At 42.7% G+C, this 20,581-nt stretch overlaps 1 protein-coding gene across 1 annotated transcript; it reads left to right on the top strand.

Moving 5' to 3' along the window:
- The first annotated feature begins 6,599 nt into the window (after positions 1 to 6,599).
- Positions 6,600 to 14,668, top strand: LOC138452632 (trypsin I-P1-like). Its single transcript, XM_069605018.1, has 3 exons — positions 6,600 to 6,853; positions 10,956 to 11,092; positions 13,893 to 14,668. The coding sequence occupies exons 1-3, from the start codon at positions 6,724 to 6,726 to the stop codon at positions 14,040 to 14,042; spliced, it is 417 nt and encodes a 138-aa protein (XP_069461119.1). The 5' UTR covers positions 6,600 to 6,723; the 3' UTR covers positions 14,043 to 14,668.
- Positions 14,669 to 20,581: the final 5,913 nt, after the last annotated feature.

Here is a 20,581-nt window from a genome sequence, read left to right as displayed (position 1 = left end):
AGTCCTATACATATTGAGTACGTTTGTGGCTAATGACCACTATTTAGAGGTTTATTGCAACCAGATGACTCCATGTCAGCGGTAGGGCACCCTTCAGTCCTGCGCTTGTATTTAATAAACGAATAAAGTGATTCAATAGTAGTTTTACTAACTTCTAACTTCATTTAGAGAAATTGAACAAAGCAGCTGTACCCAATGACTTTGTAAAGGAAAGCCCAGGCCTGGAAAAGTGTTTGCCCGTTTTTTGTATTTTTTTTATTTTTATTTTGCATTGGTTTCTAAAGCAAGCCATTCACAAATGAAAATTACAGACAGGACAATAACGTAGAAAATGAAACAATTTTAATAAGAACAAATTCAAGACTGAACAAAACAAAGAAAAAACATTTCAAATACCATATAGAAAACCATCATCAGGTTGCAGTGTCAAAGATATTGTTTAAAAACCTACACAGCTTTAAAATCAATGAAACATTGTTACCTAAAAGGAACCTATTCCAGTAGGTTTCACCAGCATCTTCATAGTTCATTTACATACATTGCCCAAAGAAAGTAATTCTTTGGGTAGGGAAATGTGTACAGTAAATTGTAAGGTGCTTTAACGTTTCCTTTTCAGATTCTCTGCACGCCATCACTGTGATCTTTGTTCCCTTGGGATACCCAACCTGGGGCCCATGCGTTCCAACGTAGGCAAAGGTTACATTTAAATTTCATGCATACATATCTATGTTTTTTACAAGGGAAGAGGGCCATATATTTGGATAGTTCTCTTTTCCTTATGATTTTGGAATAATCCATATGAAGAGAATATGACTGTATATCGTCGACAGTTGTACACCAGTCACATTCATATGGCTTGAGTTTTGTTTTGTTTGGGTTTTTGGACAATTCACTTCTGTCACTATTGATGGTCTCAAGTATAATACATTCACTTGAACAGCAAAAGATTGTAGGAATACCATCTTGGTCCCTCGTTTCAAGTTAATATTAATATCTACGTAAATGGTAGTAGGCAAGGGATCCAAGATTTTAGCAAACAAGGCAAGTTTCTTTCACAACACTAGTGACTTAAGAGAAGTGAGTTACAATTCATGACGAATGATACAGTTAGGAATACATAAAGGCAAACCTAAAACTCTTCTCCATATAGTTTCTTCAAGATCATTTTAAAAAGACCCTAGATCGAACAGGCAAATCTCTAAACCATAAATTAATGAGCGTACCACTTTCTCACAATAATACTTCCTTAAACGTCTAATGGAAAATGTGCGATATGACCCATAGACACGTTTTAATTGGGCTATCAATGGAGGAGCTCTGGCTCGTAACATATCTAGGGTATTTGATTAAGTTGGATTTTAAGGTATACACAAAGCCAGATATTTCAGACATTTTAACATTTCCAATTTTTTTGGTCCACACTCCAGATCATTTATTTAGGGTTCCTTTTACGCAAAAAGATGTGAATCTTTGATTTTGCCCAATTCACTGATACATTATTTTCCACTGCATAAGAATACAATGCAAGTAACTACCTGTGGAGACTTATAGGTGTAGGACTGAAAAGCAGCACATCATCGGCATACACCAACCAATGCAGATCTAAAACACATCCTCTAACTGTTAGGGCCCCAGTCCTTGCTCCAAGATACTCCATGTCAGAGAGGCATAAGTTAAAAAGCATTGGTGCAAGGAACCACCTCTGCCTTAAGCTTAAGAATGTGTCAATTGTACGAGTTAAGAGTTCTTCTGCAGATAGACGGACTCTGATTGTTGTATCCCTATGAAGTAGACTAAGTAACCACACCAAATTCTCTGGAAGGCTCCACAGGTGCAATTTCCACCATAGCCTATTAGGAACCACCCCGTCGAACGCACTGGTCATGTTTAAACTATCAAAATATATATATATGTATGTACAAGGGGTACTAGGGCATTTCACCTGTGCATTAAGATGAGTAAGTAATGGTCCATTAAGGCACGTTCCCATCCCCTTTCAAAATCCCACTTGGAATTTAAGGGAGTCCTTTTCATTTTTTGACCCAGGTATCCAGTTCCCTCAGAATCAGCAATGCAAAAACTTTGCTTAGCGCTTCGAGGATATCTATGGGGCAGTATTTCGCTGGTACCATCCTATCCCCTTTTTTATAGATTGGAATGATATAGGATTCGTACCAGGTGGCAGGAAGAACCTTTTTTAATGATCTCCACAAACAAATCAAGCATCAGAAATGACTATGCATGTGGGTACTTTAATGTTATTGGGGCCAGTTTGTCCAGACCAGGAGCTCTAGAGGGGTTCATTGTCACAATTTCATCGTGACTATTAGAGATAGAAATTATAGTTACCCAGTCAAAATCAAAGTGTTACTCTGAATATGTTCGACCTGCGGTAGATTTTTCTCTTTAAAATTTTCTCTAAAATGTTCCACTCAAGTATTTTCAGAGATAATATTCATTTGCACTTAGAGGTCTGAGAATGCATTTTATTCATGACACATGAATGCTTTAAGCATCCTTTGGCTGTCCACATAATAAAGCTCAGCTTTCATTCTCTTTGTTACATGTTTAAAGGATTTTAGTGCATTTTGTCTTTCTACTCGAAATTCCAAGGATTGAGTCCCAAAGACTTTAGCCAGGTTCCTAACAGAAAGTCCTTTCTCTTTCTTTGCTTGGGCAATATACAAAGGAGGTTTCCTTTTGTTTCCCAGACACAACAGTGTCTTGTAAATTACTTCCGAGTAGCCATCCACATTAAACACATGGCTACTGTTTGACTCTTCATTCTCCTCCATTACCTTCTCGAGGATTTCTGTAAAAAAATATATAAGTGTAAGGTTCCATCTCATAGAACTCCCCCTATTACTTGGCAAAAGAAGAGCCAAAAAAATGTTCCTGTGAATTGCAACTAATTTGCTTTGAAGGTTTTTCCAGTTGAAATGCCAGTATGCCGTGATCACTCAGACCCCTAAATGAAATTAAAAGATTATTACAATAAGGGACACGATCTTTTGATTTAAAAAAAGAATCAATGCGTGATGACAAAATTCCCATTTTCCATGTCACAACTCCCCCAGGGAAATCTTGGAGTGAAGGTAACAAGAGAGAGAACCCCAAAGCTGTCATACAATTAGCCCAGACCAGGCCATCATTTTCTGTGTATGTATTTACGCCATTATGATCATAGTGTGGGAATTCCTTGTCCTCTAATATATAGTCCGCACATTTACAATTAAAATCACAAGCAATCAGAATATTTTGGTGACCTTCTCCCAGCCAGGTTGTTAAAATGCCATCTATTAGCCCGAGAGTTTCTCCTAGGGTTAAAATAAACATTGATTGATAGCACTTCATAATACTCATCGTTTTGACCAGAGGATATACAAATTGCTAAAATGGAGTGACCATATGAGGCCACCAGATTGGACTGAATACCCAATTGAAGGTCAATTGCAATCGCAACACCTCCCAAGGGGCGACTCGCCTTTCCTGTGGTGGCCAAAGTGCTAAAGGTTTTGTAGCCCTACATCAATAGCGGTTTGGACAACATAGTTTCTTGCCACAGAATGATGTCTTCATTAAAAATATGGGCATTGGTAAATAATTTCAGAATGTTATTAAAACCACAATAGTTCCAAGAAATGATGTTTAAAGAGGCAGTGCTAAAGATAAGCTGTAGGGGCAGTGAGGCACAGTTTTTCAACCAAAGCCTTAGCGAACCACGACCAGGCCGGGTGATTAGTCGCTGAGGTAGCCCAGGTGACAGGGAGACACGTGATCACCCTCTCATTCTGAGCACATCACCCATAGGCTACAGTAGCTCTGGGATCAGCTGTCGATTGACATGTCTCTTGCTTCTTGTCTTGCAGCCGCCGTCCCAACAAAGGTTGAGGATACCAATGATGTTGTCAACGGCTACAGCTGTGCCAAGAACAGCATTCCCTGGCAAGTCTTCCTGACGTACAATGGTGGGCGCTGGTGTGGAGGCTCCCTCATCAATCAGTGGTGGATTGTATCCGCTGCCCACTGCTATGAGCCGTGAGTGTTGTATGTTGAATTCTCCTGTTGATCAGCTTTTTGACAGTTGGTTTTGCTTATTTGGGCCTTCAAGTCCCAGCATGTAAGCTGCTGTTGCCCAAGAGGCAGTGTGGAGGTGATCCATATGGCATGGGGTCAACTGGCATCCTTGGTGAAAGTCAGAAGGCCAATTTTAATTCGAGCACCAAATGCCCAAGTGGGATTTCTCAGATGTTTTCTGTTGCTTTAGGGAAGTAGTCCATTTTTAGGGGGAGCTGCAGAATTGTGTACAGAGGCTCACTTACTAATATAATAGTTTAACCCTAGCCCTTCTGTACACACCTTTTTTAATTTGTATATGTGTGCAAACTTTAGATGAGAAATGCTTTTCACGACCAACCTTCACAGAACCCTGAACATAAAATGAACCTGCTCAATGCAAATGCAAAATAAGCCCACTCTACCTCTCTCCCTCCCTCTCTCTCTCATTCTCTCTCTCTCTCTCTCTCTCTCCATCTCCCCTCACTTGGTCATTCTTTATCTTTCTATACCTCTCTCTTTCTCCCTCTCTCTCTCTCTCTCTCCCACGTCTTTCTTGTTCTCTTCCTCTCTTTATCTCTCTCTGTGGCTCTCCCTCTCCTTTCCCTCCCTCTGACTCTCTCTGTCTCTCTCTCTCTATGCACCACTCTATCCTCCTCTCACGCTGGCGGTTTCTCTCACTCTTCTCTCCTTTTCTTGTTCTCTCTCCCCCTCTCTCTCTATGCCCCTCTCTCTCACTCTCTCCGTTTCTCTCCATCTTTTCTCTTTTCCTCTCTCTTTCCTTTCAGTGCTAGATGTATTTCGCATTACTCGATGACACCATTCCAGAAGCAGACACACCAGTGGGACAGTGCTTTTCACCACAGAAGCTCTCACCATCGGATCTTTCAAGTCCAATATTGAAAATCCACTTTAAAATAAAGGTTCCATGGAAGGTCATGGGAGCTGAAATATGTAAAGTTACTAGATTCCATGAGCATGGTCTCATTCATGACTCCCTATGGGTACAGCACTAGCATGTTGCTCTGTGGGCGGGCATACATTCCCTATGCTGCAGTGACTTGTTATTGTGCCAGTGTCTAAGAAACACCTATTTACCAGATCTCTCTCCTTCCCATGGGATATCCCCCTAATAACTCTGGGGAGCGGCTCAATGTGATGTCATTTGGCAGGGTTGCTTCGCAAGTGAACTTCCATTGAGCACCTCCAATTGGCATGCTTCAAATGGCCAGCCTCATGCTTCAACTTCTGAATAGTCATTATAGTGTAAACACGATTCACACACAGATGTCACCACGAAGACCCCAGACAACTTTACATCAATAAAACCAAGAAAGTGAGAATCAGGCAAGATCGACTCTATCTGCTCTTAAGTAATTTCTACCACCAATAACCACATCCAAGTAAAAACAAAATCACACCTTCTAATAGTCCATTCATGTGATGTCATGACAGGCACCCAGAGTGATTTTCTGGTACTCGGTTAAAACAGAGCATCCGATCGAGATGGAAATCGCGGTCAAACGAAAATATCTTTACTGGAAAGGGTGATTCTGTACAGAAATAAGAAAAGCAACCTTCATTAAGAAATGTGGGGGAGGTGCTTGGAGTTGTAAATAGTTTAACTGTTCTCCATGTGATCATCATGCCTGTGTGGGGGGTCTGGAGGGGGTTTATATATATGTGAAATTGTTCATGAATGTTGTTTGGAATTTTTGTCTATGATAAATATGTGCATACAAAAAAAATTGCGGGCAAAGGTGAAAGCCAAATTCTTCCTCCTGCCTCGCACTTTCTCCCTAATCAATGTGCAATGCTGGTGGTGGTTTCAGAACCTGAACGCGTCAGCCCATGTAAAACCCTGCCTGGTGTGTAGCAGCATCAGCCACAGTGAGCATTCCTACCCGCAGATTGGGCTCTTATTGACCATGCACTCCTGCAGCTGAGCTACAGAAACTGGTGCAAGTGCAATTTTGCACAGTATTAGCACTAGGGCAAATGTCAATCTCATTGTCAATCGGATGTCACTCAGAACCCCTATAGTTGATTGCTGTCCATCTATCGTTACATACATTCCTATTTCTATCCTTGTTTTCTTTCCTTCTCTTTTTCGCAGAATCACTTCTCCTTCTCGCTCCCACCTTCTCGTCACTCGCTCCTCACTTCATCGTTTAAATTCATTCAAAGTCCAACTTTACTACTCGGTCCACATCCCTCTCTTGGACCCACAATGCTTCATTCTCTGATTCCTTACGCCCACTCTCTTCAGTCTATCTAATTATCTATCTACCTGTCTGTCTCTCCATCTATCCTTTTCTTTGCCTGATTCTATCTCTATCTTTCTCCACCTTTCTCTGTTTCCTCTGGTTCTTCAACTTTCTTGCCGCCTGTGTCTCTCTTGCTCTGTATTCTTTCTTTTAGTATTTCTACTCTCTCTGTCTCTTTTGCTGCTTTTCTCTTCCTTTGTCTTTTGCCGTTTCCAGCTCACGCTAATTCTCTCTCTCTGACTTTTTCTTACTGTTGTTTTTTTTTGTCAGAGCTAATACCTTGGTTGCCTATCTTGGCGAGCACGACACCACTGTGGCGGAAGGCACTGAGCAAGGAATACGTGTAGCTAAAGTCATAAAGCACCCGAACTACAACTCCAAAACTCAAGATAATGACATCATGTTGATCAAGCTCGCTCAGCCTGCCCAGTACAACCAGTACGTCTCTCCGATTCCACTGCCAACCAGCTGTGTGGCCGATGGGACCTGGTGCATCGTGTCTGGATGGGGCAATACCGTGACCAATGGAGGTACAGTGACACGATTGATGTCTGGTGATGTTATATTCATGGATGTGTGGGATATGGTGAATGGTTTGTCTCTGGCTGTCTGTGTACAGTTAAGCGGCGTGGCCGTGCTTGTCTCTGTGTACGGTATTGGTCACTTGCAGGGTGTTGCCCTATGCCCTAAAATGTATTTTCACGTACAGCAGGTACGTCAATTCACCGAAACGCCAGGAGTAGCGGAAGTGACATTGCACAACTGATGACATCACAGGGAGTAATGGCACATGCCAATTGTGGCCCGATGATTTAATATGGCATGCCATCACATGACCCTTGGCCCTGATGACATCACAAGAAGTAATGTTGCAGATGTCAAAATACTTAATTAAGCTTAAGATAAATGAAATATCAAATAGTATTTTACAGCAGACAAAAGAGTATTTTAGTTAACACGTAATTTGTTAACTGGGGTGCTACTTTGATCGAGGGGTAAAATAAACGGAATCATGAGGTGCCAGGGACCTTACTTTCATGTGCCAGATGTTCCTTATGTGGTCAGGTGCTGCCAGGTTATGCCAGTTATAGGCTCGCCGAGCAGGTATAGTTATAAGCTTTATACAGCCCACATTCCATGGTGCTGCCATGACATGACAAATGTAGCTTCTTCTATATATAGGGTGCCACGGAATGCTTGCTACAGCCACACATGCAAGATCTAGTGATAATATATCCAGACAGATCCAGGTGCTCCCCCTTGATAGCAAATTGCACACTGCAATAACTTGCAAATGTCATCTGATATCAGTTAATGTTTCATATATCCGGGAGAGTTGCTATAAGTGACCTGTAGCCAGGCATGTGCAGGTGCTGCTGTCACATGTCATTTGCAGCCTTGCATGTCTCGAAAAGCTCTCTACTGCCGGCTGATGCATTTTATACATTGTTTAGACACCCATGTCTAAACAATGTATAAGGTACACTCTTACATGTCCAGGTGCTGCCGTTGTATGCCACGTGCAGCCTCAAAAGCCCTCAGGCTTCAACTAAGATTCTGGAGTGGGAGTTCCTTACTGCCCATTTTTGAAGTTGGGTTACAAATATTTTTTAGGCAGTAAAACGGTCATTTTCATTCCCAGTAGGGTATTTATGGCAAGTTCAAATATGTTTCAACTCTATAATAGATTTTTTATCATCTATATTTCTTGCCAGCTAGTACTTCATGCAAACTAAAAGATGCATGTGTTCCTTTAAAGCCTCTGTTTAGATGTGGCGGTAAGAATATTAGAGCCACCCCCACTTCTGCGGCACTGCTCTGCTGCTGCCTTGATCCAGCCATATCCGCCTAGATGTGTGGGGGGAAGCTAGGGGTAGGCTCCTATGTGTCATGGGGTATCCTATTTTTCATTGGGGTAAATGTACTCCCTTTTCTTTTCTTAGGAGCATTTGCCTGTTTTTAGGGAGTAAACGTTGCTGACACAGGGTTTATCTGTAGGGCTGTATGCCTCTCTAATATCATTAAAATGCCTCATTTCCTTGGAAAATGCCTCATATGTAAGGCGCAGCCTCACATGTTTATTCTTCTTTCATACAGGGAGTGCAGTATCCGCTGTCCCAGTAATGCCATTCAATGTCACCCAGTACCTTATGTACCTGTTATATGACCAGACATATATGGTATGTTAACATGTGTGGCGTGTGGCCGTGTCTGTGGCTCCCGGGGTGGCCAGGGCAGCACCAAGCGTACCAAGGTAGTCACCAGGAGTAACACCTGGAAGCGCTGGCAACACCCACATGGCACCTGCACAGCATTTAAATGTGCACATTAAGATTGTGCTTTGCGCATTTGCGCAAGTAAGGGAGCGTTTCTCTGCATTTCAGTCCCCACCACAAATTCCCAAAAATTATGCGCCTCGAAATGAGACACATTGCAAAGTAGGACAGGGTTATTTTTCAACATGTCATGCATTTCTGAGCTGCTGTTATTAAAGGTAAATGTGTATCCCCCAAACTGGGATAGAAATGCTTTTTTTTGTTAACATTTTGCAATGATGGGTTGTTAAAGGAAGCGCAACAGTGCAATGCACTCCCAGCACCAATGTGTCATACATCTAAATGCTGTCCATGTGCCATTTGGGTTTTGCAAGCACTTCCAGGTGTCACTCCCGGTGACTACCTTGGCACTCGTGGTGCTGCCCTGGCCACATTGAGAGCCACGGACACTGCTAGCTAGCTACCGACACTAATGTATGCAAGGGGCCTGGCAGCACGTCTTTTGTACTGCTGCATAGCACCCAAGACATTTTAAAGTGGAGCAAGGTACAAAAGTGCACCCTCTGTGCTTTTTATTTGTGCCAATTTTTGAGAATCTGGACCATTATTGTTATACATTTGGTGAACAGACTCTTGAGTTCTTTGAGTTCTTCTCAAAGGGCAAGATATTGCTCACAGACTCTTGCATGAATGTGTCATTTTCAGGCAAGGGTCACATCACAGTGTTAGTATGCGTTGGTGAACACAACAAAATACAATGATCTGATGCTCCTTGTTGGGTGTGCACTAGAATGCGCCCCTCTTCCAGTGTTGCCAATTCACCAAAATTGAAGTTTGCAGATCTCACATCGCACATCCCTTAAACTCCCTTTTCCTGCTAACACCCCATGAACCTTGACCCTGGCGACACCACAGTAAGTGATGTCACATGAACGTTGACTCTAATAACATCATAAGACTTGATGGCCCTGAAGTAAACATATCAATAAAATAACAAAGTTACAAAAGCAGTAAAAAAGTTAGTTTAGTTCACAAACATATATTAGTTATGGTTCTCCCGTAGTATGAGAGATAGTATAGATATGCCAGCCACAACCATCATAAAACATGGGCACTGTCATTATATGGCAGGTAGAACTCATATGCTAACACATATACAGCTTCACATGCATGTCAGGAGCAGCCGCATGTGCAGCCTCATAGTGTAAAATGGAACTGCCTAAAAGAACCAGGAACAGGCTTATATTCCATGGAAGCGACTCAGATGCCCAATGTAAACACGCCCAATCCCCCCTATGGCCTCATATGCCCAGATATATATACAGTCTCCCAATGCTCAAAACTGTGGCAAGCGGCAGACCAGGGTGGCTCACAGGGCAGGTTTCTGTCATTACCAAAATGGTGAGAGCCGGCAATGAAACAGCCCAGGCGGCAGACCAGGGTGGCTCCAAGGCCATGTTCCTGTCATCTCCAAAACTGTGAGAGCCGACAATGAAACAGCCAGGTGGCAGACCAGGGTGGCTCAAAGGCCAGGTTCCTGTCATTACCAAAACTGTGAGAGCAGGCAATGAAACAGCCCAGTTGGCAGACCAGGGTGGCTCAAAGGCCAGGTTCCACTAATCTCCAAAACTGTGAGAGCCAACAATGAAACAGCCAGGCGGCAGACCAGGGTGGCTCAGAGGTCAGGTTCCGCTCATCTACAAAACAGTGTGAGCCAGCAATGAGCCAGCAATGAAACCACACAAGCGGCAGACAAGGGTGGCTGCAAGGCCATGTTCCTGTCATCTCCAAAACTGTGAGAGCAGGCAATAACACAGGCCAGGCGCCAGTCCAGGGTGGCTCAAAGGCCAGGGTCCGCTCATCTCCAAAACTGTGAGAGCCGACAATGAAACAGCCAGGTGGCAGACCAGGGTGGCTCAAAGGCCAGGTTCCGCTCATCTCCAAAACTGTGAAAGCTGACAATGAAACAGTGTTTCTGAGTAATATGTCTGCTTTGTAAACAAGGCTCGAAATGTGTATGTGTGAGACCACATGTGTGTGTGAGACCACGTGTGTGTGCATGTATGTGTGTGAGAGAGACTGTGTGCATGAGTGTGCGAATATGTGCGTGCATGTGTGTGTCAGAGACCACATGTGTGTGTGAGATAGACCACGTGTGTGTGCATTCGTGTGTGTGTGTGCATGAGTGTGTGAGAGAGAGACCGTGTGTCTGTGTGTGTGTGTGTGCGCACGCACGCACACGCATATGTGTGTTTGCCTGTGTGTGTGCAGAGGTGTACATGTGTGTTTTTGTGAGATAGGACACGTGATGTGGACTACTCTGGTTATTTCATACATTGATGCCCTCTCCTTCCAGTGGTGTATCCACGCGTTCTCCAGTGCCTGAATGAGCCCATCATCTCCAGTGCACAGTGTCAGCAGGCATACCCCTACTACTACACAAGCAACATGATGTGCTCCGGATTCATGCAAGGAGGGCAGAGCACCTGCCAGGTAAGGATTTCTGATGGCTTCCCTCTTTGCCATGATACAGTAGTTGGTGTTCTACGTTACTCTTATGGTGGCATGGAATCTCTACCACGCTAGGCAAAGGGACGTCTCTCACTCTCCCAGGAGCCCGGCTCCAGCAAGGGAGTAGCATTTTATGATTACATTAAGGGGGCCATTTTATTTATTGTAGCTTTATATGTGCTAACCGCAGCACCAGAATGCATTGTGAGATGGAGACAAACCGTGAAGGGGGATACGAATAAGGGGCCATCGACCATGGTTGTCCAACACCAGGCCTCAAGTGCCAGAAACCTAACAGGTTTTCAGGATATCCCTCATTAATATTCATGAGAGAAATGTGCATACATTTAGAATCAGTGCATGCAGTTTTATCTCTTGAATATTAATGAGACATATTCTGAAAATCCAACATAGAAACAGCCCTCAAGGCCGGGAGTTGGTCAACCCTGTGGGGACAGTTCTTGGTACATTCAGACCATCTAGTACTTTCCTGTCCCAGGAATCCTTGGGAGTTACCTTGTGCGCGCTGGCCATACTTCCTGCCTTGTAGCTGGTTCTTCTAAACATTTCCTCAACATGCACTTTGGATCTGAATCTCCCATGTTCCCTGATATGAAAGCCCCAACACCTTATTTCCATTCTCCCATTCGCCATGATACAGGGGGCTACATGATCACCTGGTTGTTTCTCCCATGTTAACTGTAAGATAGTAGTTTAGATGAGCAGGAGCTGCCAGGCTCTGTGTACCTACGGTCCCCGCACTTCCTAACTTTTCAGTAAAAAAGGGGACCTTCCTAAAAGAAGTAGGGAACTGAGAGGCCCAGTGCTTGTACTTTTGTGTATCTGTTTCAACCACTTCCAAAAGCAGGCAAGGTTGAAAAGCACATGTGATCACTGTGCACCTGTGAGGTACCATTCAAAATGGGCTAACAGTAGCACCTGTTATTGCATCGCTTAAAAGCTGGAGGAGCCTAGAATGAAGTTCCATATAAGAACACACTATTATTACTATTATGAGGAGTGGTACGCAGGACTACAGCAGTTTTCTGTCTTAAATTATGGAATGTACATGTATGAGGAAATATAATAGGTACACATGGGATAGAGGACTCCCTCGCGTTTGGGAACTGCAAAATCCGGCAACATTAAGTAATGGCTTAGATTGAACGAATTTCAGCTAAAGTTCGTTATCATTCTCAGGGTTGTCCAACTCCAGGCCTCGAGGTCCCGAAACATGTTGGATTTGCAGGATAATCCTCATTAATATTTATGCAATAAATTCCATACAATGATTGTAAATGTATGCACATTTTTTCTCCGAAATATTAATTGGATATATCCTGAAAACCCGTCAGGATTCCGGCCCGCGAGGCCTGGAGCTGGATGACCCTGTGAAAGTCATCACATTTTAAAGGATATCATTTCACTTAACACGTATTATGTAACATCAATCTGGATGACAAACTGGAAATTATAGATCTTCTAAGAAAAAGTAAATAGCAAATAAAGGTCATTTTGGTTCTGGCGGCGCTCCTAAATCAGGTGTTTCCTAGATGTTCAGGCCCACACAGAGAATTAGAGAAGGTTGAGATTGTCCAGCCTGCAACCAGTAAAAACCCAGTGGATTGTAGAATAACAGCCAATGAAATTCGTTGCATGCCACCTTGTCTTATGCTACAAGCTGAGCCCTGTTATGGTACCCTTTCACTGACAAACCCTCATATCCGGAAAGTCTTTTACCCAATGAAAGCATGAATCCATAAAAACATAGGAAGTGCTTCTCTGCCTGACCAATCTGCACTGAGGAAACATTTTGAAACCATTGAGGCTGCTCGCAGTGCTCCCCCAGACTGTTCTGCTTCGTGCCACATGTATCAATGGGTCTGGATTTGTTGTATGGGCACAGACTTTCAGGAGCGCCCTGGCAGCACAGCCAGTGTAGCATGCAGACCATTCTATGACTGATGAATGCAATGAGAAGCGTTTTATGAATAAATATCGGCCCATTCCCCCCTCCCAATGGAAGGATGAACCTCGTATTTGTTCAGCCTTTTTTGCTGGATTGAAGATGGGAATGTGTAAAGCTCATGCTAACCTTAATATTCTTGGGGCTGGATTTAGTGCTTACCAGATTTACCCGCAATTTTGCCAAAATCTGTTTACTGGGCACACACCTTTGGCGCTACAGGGAAACACTTGGAAACACTTCCCAGGTCCTGCTCAGCTCTGCCCCCTGTCCCTTATCTGATGCAAGGGACACCCCTGCACTCCCCGGTGGCTCGCTACCCTCCTTCGTGCACCAAACTCTATCCTCTCATGCAGGGGACAGCCCTACACTCGCTCACTTCTGGGCACACTGACTCCCTGTAGCTGCGCCCCTTCTCTCCCACTTACTCGCCCCCTTCATCTGCCTAACTTAACCACCACCCCCGACCTCACCTTCAGTCAGCCCGTAACCGTACTTCTTCAGGCCACCTCGCTGCCGCTTCCGGGTCACACGGAGCCATGCTCAATGTTTGCGCATGCGCTAATCCTGACAGGCGGCCATTCGGGAAAAGTGGCCTGTGGAGAATTGCCATTCCACAAAACGGTTAACGGATAAGCGCAGTTCGTTATAAAATGATCTGAATGCACAAAAAGGCCAACTGCCGATATTTAAAACAAATAAAATCGTGGAACCGTCGAAGAGATTATTAGCGGAAATGTGCTCTTGTCCTTCAAATACATTGATGGTGTCGGCAAAGCACAGTTTGTAACGCACATTCTTTCTGTTTACCTGCAGGGAGACTCCGGAGGACCGCTGGTGTGTAATGGACAGCTGCAGGGCGTTGTCTCCTGGGGATATGAGTGTGCCATGAAGGGCCACCCAACTGTGTACACTAAAGTCTGTAACTACAACGCCTGGATCAATCAAATCATGTACAACAACTAATGCTTTGTAATCTTTACAGGCAATGGGGTAGTGGGGTGTCCTTTAGAAAAAGGGGATGACTAAACACAAACATACTGTTTATGCACATGATTATAATGCAGCCAACCACGCGAGTCGTAAATAGGACACTGTCCTGCATCAAATGTATATTCTGTATTGTACAAAAGGTCCACTTCAAAATGGAAAAAGGTACTTTACCTAATCTTTGAACAAACGCAAAGAGCCTCTTTTTAAAATAAAAAAGCAAATTTAATAGAGGGCAGGACCTATATTTGCACTTGTGTGCAACTCTGTACTCGCCTTACATTTTTCCACATTTGCAAAACAATGCAAACTAGATGTTGAAACAGGCGTAATGGCCATAAAATATTTTTCGCACTTCGTTTTTTGCAAGATGTGTAACTGCAGTGCTAAAACATGTGGATTCCATAGGAATAGAGTAGTTGTCTTGCTGTTGTAAACACATGTGGTTTTTGCATGTAGAGAGTAAGGAGCAATCAGACATGGAAATGTGGTTCCCTGCTACAGGTTATCCAACTCTGCTCTCTAGGAGCCTTCGTGACGTGCATTATAGATGTTATGATTTCATCTCTGTACTTCCTCATTAAACTATTTCTGCACGCGCACCATCTGAGTCACCAGTGTTTTTATTCATTCGCAATCCCTTCCTGTGTGGCGTAGTTGAATAATGAATTCCATACATTTCAAACACAGAAGAACCAAAATGGATGTTTGTAATGTGCAAGCAGCTCTCCAGTCATTGCTACTATTGGAGTTTATTTATGACGCAATGTTCCTGACTGGAATTTGCCCTGACGACCAGTGCAATATGACATTTTTACACTGCTTAGATGGTGCAAACGTCGATGCAAAACTGCTTGGCACAGGTGCAATGTTCACAAAAAAAGGATCTAAACAAGTAAACAAAACAGGGCCCATAACCGCATCCATGTTTTAGTGTGTAATTAAAAGCCATAGAAATAGAAAACTTAAAAAATAAAAAGATGTCTATCTCTAGCCTGCTGGTTCGCTGTGAAAAGAAGTTGCAATGGTGGAGAACGTATACGAGGAAAAATGGCTGCCGGGTAAAGTTGGTGTTCATTCGATCTCTCTCATCCCTCCTGTCCGAAGACTAATTTCAATGCATAGCTGCTTTTATAAATGCTTTTGACATAGTCTGATGCGCCCCAATAAGCAATATGCAGGCCTCAGTATGCTGGGTTCCAGCACAAACATCCTTCCTGAATGTACTATAACATAAGAAGAACCTGAATGGGACAGGTTTCCCCAAGCTGTGCAGTCAGTGCCATCAGTGGTGAATGCTGATCCAACTGATAGAGGTAGCAATGGAAAGGGCCTCTATGCCCAGCAGTCAGCAAAAGAAAGCCTGTGTTTCCCAAGACCAATGTTGCTAACCCGGACCCCATTGTTAACTGCAGACATTACCTTAGGTAGTGTACATTACAAAACCCAGACCAGCCGAACCCAAAGAAGCCCGATCAACAGGATCCAAGGGTGCAAGAAGAACAGCTCTGCACTTGCGGATGCCAGGGGGGAAAAAAGAAAAAAAAGACTTCTAGTGCAGCCAATAGACAGTGTCACCATCTTCCTTATGCATTAGATATGGAATGAATGACTACAGAAGGAACATTTTGAGGGAATTATGAGAACAACCACTACAGACAAGCTTTTGCTGAATAAAAGTGATAAAAAAAGGCCTTCTAACCTGGTGTTTACCTTCTATTTGGATTACATGTCCCAACAAACACTTTGACATGTACTACTAACGTGGAGCCACAGAGTGTTGTCAAGGATCAGAAGGCACACAGAGATGCAACTATTGCATGGACTGCAACATGACCCGGGCCGTGTCCAGATAATGCTTCACAGATTGGAATGAACCTTGCGTCTACTGTCGAATTCACAAAGGACACCACTGACATGTTTAGTGTAAATGGAAAAATGCAAAGAGTCGGCACTTCCAAAGTTCCTTAAAGTGGCAATCAGGTGCATACAATATAGTAATGAAATAAATAAAGTACCAACATTACTTAAAATGTTGACAAAAAATCTGGAATCCAGATATATAAACCTTAGAAAAACATCTGGTAGATGTTCAGAAAATGTTTCTCGGTTACTATCAGAATCTTTATCAAAACAGAGAACTTGTACAATAGATGATTATTTGCAAAATATTAAGCTCAAATAATTATCTACTGAAGAAGCAATTACACCAGAGACACCTTTTATATTAATGAACATTCATAAAGCAATTGCAAAATTAAACAATGGCAAAGTTGGTTGGTCCCTGACTTTTAAAAAAGATATATAGATATAATATCATGAACTTTGATAAAATAACATCCACATACACTTTCACTTTGTGCACTTTCACTGGTGTCATGCAGAGTTTGTTCTAGTGGATGTGGGAAGTATAGAGTTGGTCCCGGCGTGTACATGTGACGATCTCGTGGATAATTGCACCCGGGTAACTTGAGCAGCTCTGATTCGGGTAGGCCTTGCTATGGCATTTAGCAAGCCAGCTGTAGCCAGCAGACAGGCTGCGCAAGTGTCTCATTTTTAGGTGTCTAGCCTTATACACAATATAAGTGATGCCATTAAGTCTCAGGCGGAGACTGCAATTTGTACCTCCTTGAAGCCATGTCAAGAAACCCCTAGATGCAAGTATAAAAGCATACTTACCTTCTAAATACAGACTAATATGCATGCCTCATTTCTTGCTAAAAGAATAAATAGAATTCTTCAAGCCATATTAGGTAGGAACAAGTTGAATTCATAACACATTGGAGAGGGGAGGGGGTTATGTACCACTCTTCTAGAGCATTTTATCATAAGAAGAAGTGAACAGTCGCATTCCGCATCTATAGTGATGGGGATAGAAAAAGCCTTCGACAAGGAGACATGACAACCTTTCTGGGCAGCTTTGACACAGATGGGCTTTATTTTGACTTATTCAAGCATTATACAGAGCCCCAAAGACCAGAACTGTGCTTGAGAATGAAATGCCCGACCCTGTCGCTGTATATTGGCTACTCAAAGAGGCTGCCCTTTGATCCCAGGTAGCACTATTTGCTTTTTCATATAAACCTCTAGAAGCAATGTTGAATGTTACTACTATATTTAAAGCCACCACTTAAGTGGGTTGGGCTATAAGGATCACTTTATGTGCTGATAATCTGTTGGTATACACATCAGACCCACTGTTGGACCTACAAAGCATTTAGAGATTTCAAAGGAATTATTACTATGTTCAGGCTACAGTGCAAATGGGAAAGAGAATGATGTAATACAGATGCATGCTTCCTTTTATGAATTGAAAATAAATCATGTAGAGAGCAGTGCATCAAATCAAGAGAACACAATGATACTGCTGCATTGCACTTGAGTCCACCCAGTGGCTTGCAAACTCCTACACATATGACCTATTTTGAGGCCTCCTGTGCTTTGCAGTTTTGCAAAATGGGACATTCCCCTAACGACTGTGCTGTTCATGTCTACACTTGAATGGGTCAAACAGAAAATACTACGGTTTGTGCTTATACTGCCTTGTTTTAGGATATGATGAAAGTCATTTATAACTCAACTGTACACAAGTTTTTCAAGGCACGACAAGACAAGGAAGGGTAGACAAAGGAGGAAAAAACAAACGGTCTTACTAGGCCATGTGTCATTCAGATTGTGAAAGTGCGAAGGGGAAGGGATAGAATTTCTGGGGGAGCGAGGGGGAGAGTGCAATAGGCAAAGCTCAAGTAAGTGCCACCGGGGTGGCCGGCACAAGTAAGTGCAAGTAGGCAGGGGACTGTTGGGTTGCGGATACAGTCCCTAAAGAGCGAGGTAGGCCCAGAGGCAGTGCAAGGGGCTACTGGTCGTGAAGGAGATTGGTGCCCGTAAAGCTTCAGAGGGTAGCCAGGTAACCAGTTATATCAGCAGGGGAGAGAGAGAGAGAGAGAAAAATCAGAAGCGAAAAGGAAGGACTTGAGTTGCTTCCGGAACCTTAGGTGTTCCTGCTCAGGTTTGAGAGAGGTAGGGAGGCTGTTCCAGAGGGAGATGCCAATCGAGGAAAGAGATCTACCCCCCACTCTCTGCCTGAATAAGCATTTGACCCTCAGAAAATTGGAGGTGGATGAGCGAAGGGCCTCGAGAAGCAAAATGCTTAGGGAGAAAGGTTGGATGTAGTGTGGTCCCCCAGCCCCAGAAAGCCTCGTGGACAATGCAGAGGGTCATGAACTTGATCCTTAAAGCCACTGGGAGCCAGTGGAGAGATTTCAGGGCAGCAAACATTCGGTATTTCTAATATATATATATATATTTTTTTTTTAAAGCTGAATATCTGCCCTTTGTCTGTTAATTTCCAACATTGCATTATGAAAGTAAGGCAAAATACTGATGAAGTAATGGAGTCTGTGTTTACACTTGGAAAAGAAATAAACAAACTTCAAAGAAATGTCGACGCTGATTATCATTTTGCATTTGCTTTATACTTAATGGGGTAGTTCGGTCAGAAATGGTATTGGCCCAATCGATTGGGCATGTTTTTTAAAGCATTCATCGATTGTTCTTAAAACTATTTCCAATGCAACTTAACTGAGTTTTTCTCAATTTAGCACATGCGAAAACGACAGGTCGGGTACCGCCATCTTGTGCTAATCTTATCTGTTGATCCATCGCCCTAACTTGAAGTATCCCTGAGGCACAAATTCAGATCACCCGACCCTAAAGCTGACATCATTATATGCTCACGATGAGCGCCACCTATTTTACTGACGATAGTGGGCAGCATAGCCAAACGTACCCTGTCATCACCAATGTCATAACGTTATCTAACACAGAACCAGGAACATAAACACACACATCCACAAAAGACGCAAAATGATAAAAATTGTTTATTTTGAATCAAACAGCAATAGTTGGGAGCATAACAAGTACTTTTAATTTTGACATAATGCTGAAAAGAGGTATTTAAATCCATGAAAACCTGGGTAACTTTTTCCAATAGATGTTACAGCTAGTGAACATCGCATGGTTCTGATTTTTTGTTTAACTGTAAACGGTGATCTTATAATGCTGATTCCGTTCATCAATCGATAAATCCCAGTCTTTGCAGTCTTCTCAGAAAACGATTATCTTCCATCACTGATGTCTGATTGAGGGACGTGGCGTTCCATTACAGAGAAGAAATTAGTGGTTTAAATTTCAAATGCAACACTTTCACATCTGCACATTTTCAGAACCTATAGGCTGCCATCTTGCTCCTTTTTACTGCAACTGCAAAAGGACAGATTGGTGCCTGGCAATCGTCCCAGATAATGTTTATCACAGATCCGTTGTTAATGATTATTGTTCAATTGAGGTCAAAGAAGCTGTCGATGGGTAAACTGTACCCATGACAGGCGTGCATCGGTATAATAGAACTATGGAAAATCGAGAATGCAAAAATATATTTCAGTATCCAATTTATAATTGCAAATACACAGTACATATTTATGTTAACTATCAATTTAAGTTAAAATGAACTTGTACAATGTCTATTATTTGCGTTCAATTGAACATTCATCTGTCACAATGCAAATCATGTAGCATACAGCACACTTGCCATCCTCACTTGCATAAATATTATTGCAAACTTTGCTTACATTGTGTCTTGTGTTTCTATTCTCTCTGACGGATGACCGACCGCTTCGAAAGACAGATCTCAGTAATAGAAACTTAACATTCCTCCGTAAGCTTTCAATATAGTGAATCTTATCACTTCTTTGTGGATATTGGACACATTTTGGCCCTTAAATTGTTAGTGCGGTGGATTCAAGGACACATAAAAATGCAACCCTTCATCCAGCCTTCACACCGTGTCAGAAGGGTTTTGTTTTGGAACACACGCCACAAAATTGAAAAATATGAATGGCAAGCTGTGCAGTGAAAAACAATGAAATATTTCAAGTATCCCACATATGAAAATATTTACTTTCATTTCAATGGTATCATTGCACCTGGTCCTACAAAATGTACTTATTCTTTCAAAGATGACCTTAGGCGGGGTGCAGACAGGCTCGGATTTCCCTATACTTCAATAGGGCAATGCCCAAAAAACAAAAAAAATAATAGTGTGGAGCAGTTATTTTGGTAAATGTGGGCCACATCTTTTCTGAAAAACAAAATTTGAATAAATAAGCGGTTGGTTAATGTATAGAGATTGCACAAACAGACCGGTATGGAGTTTCGGGGCGATTCCTCACTAGGCTGGGTGGACTGTTGCAGCCAGAGCAACACGTGCAATAGGCAACAATAAAAACTAAAAAAGGTTACATCACTAAAATTCCATCATGCCGTCCAATGGCTTATGTGTGTACCTATTCCAGAAATCATATTGATTTCTGCATTGATGCATGTGCGCCTGGCTGTCCTCCACCTGTGGGCCCACACAGTAAGATGTAAATGTGCAAAGGCCACAGGTGCATGTTCATAGTGCACATTGGCAAGACACATTCCTTCGCTCATTATTTCAATGTAGGCTAACACTG

Source organism: Ambystoma mexicanum, chromosome 4p (genome assembly GCF_040938575.1).
Source record: "Ambystoma mexicanum isolate Mex_15411 chromosome 4p, UKY_AmexF1_1, whole genome shotgun sequence".
In the NCBI taxonomy this organism is placed as follows: Eukaryota; Metazoa; Chordata; class Amphibia; order Caudata; family Ambystomatidae; genus Ambystoma; species Ambystoma mexicanum.
This window is presented reverse-complemented; position numbering and strand designations above follow the sequence as displayed.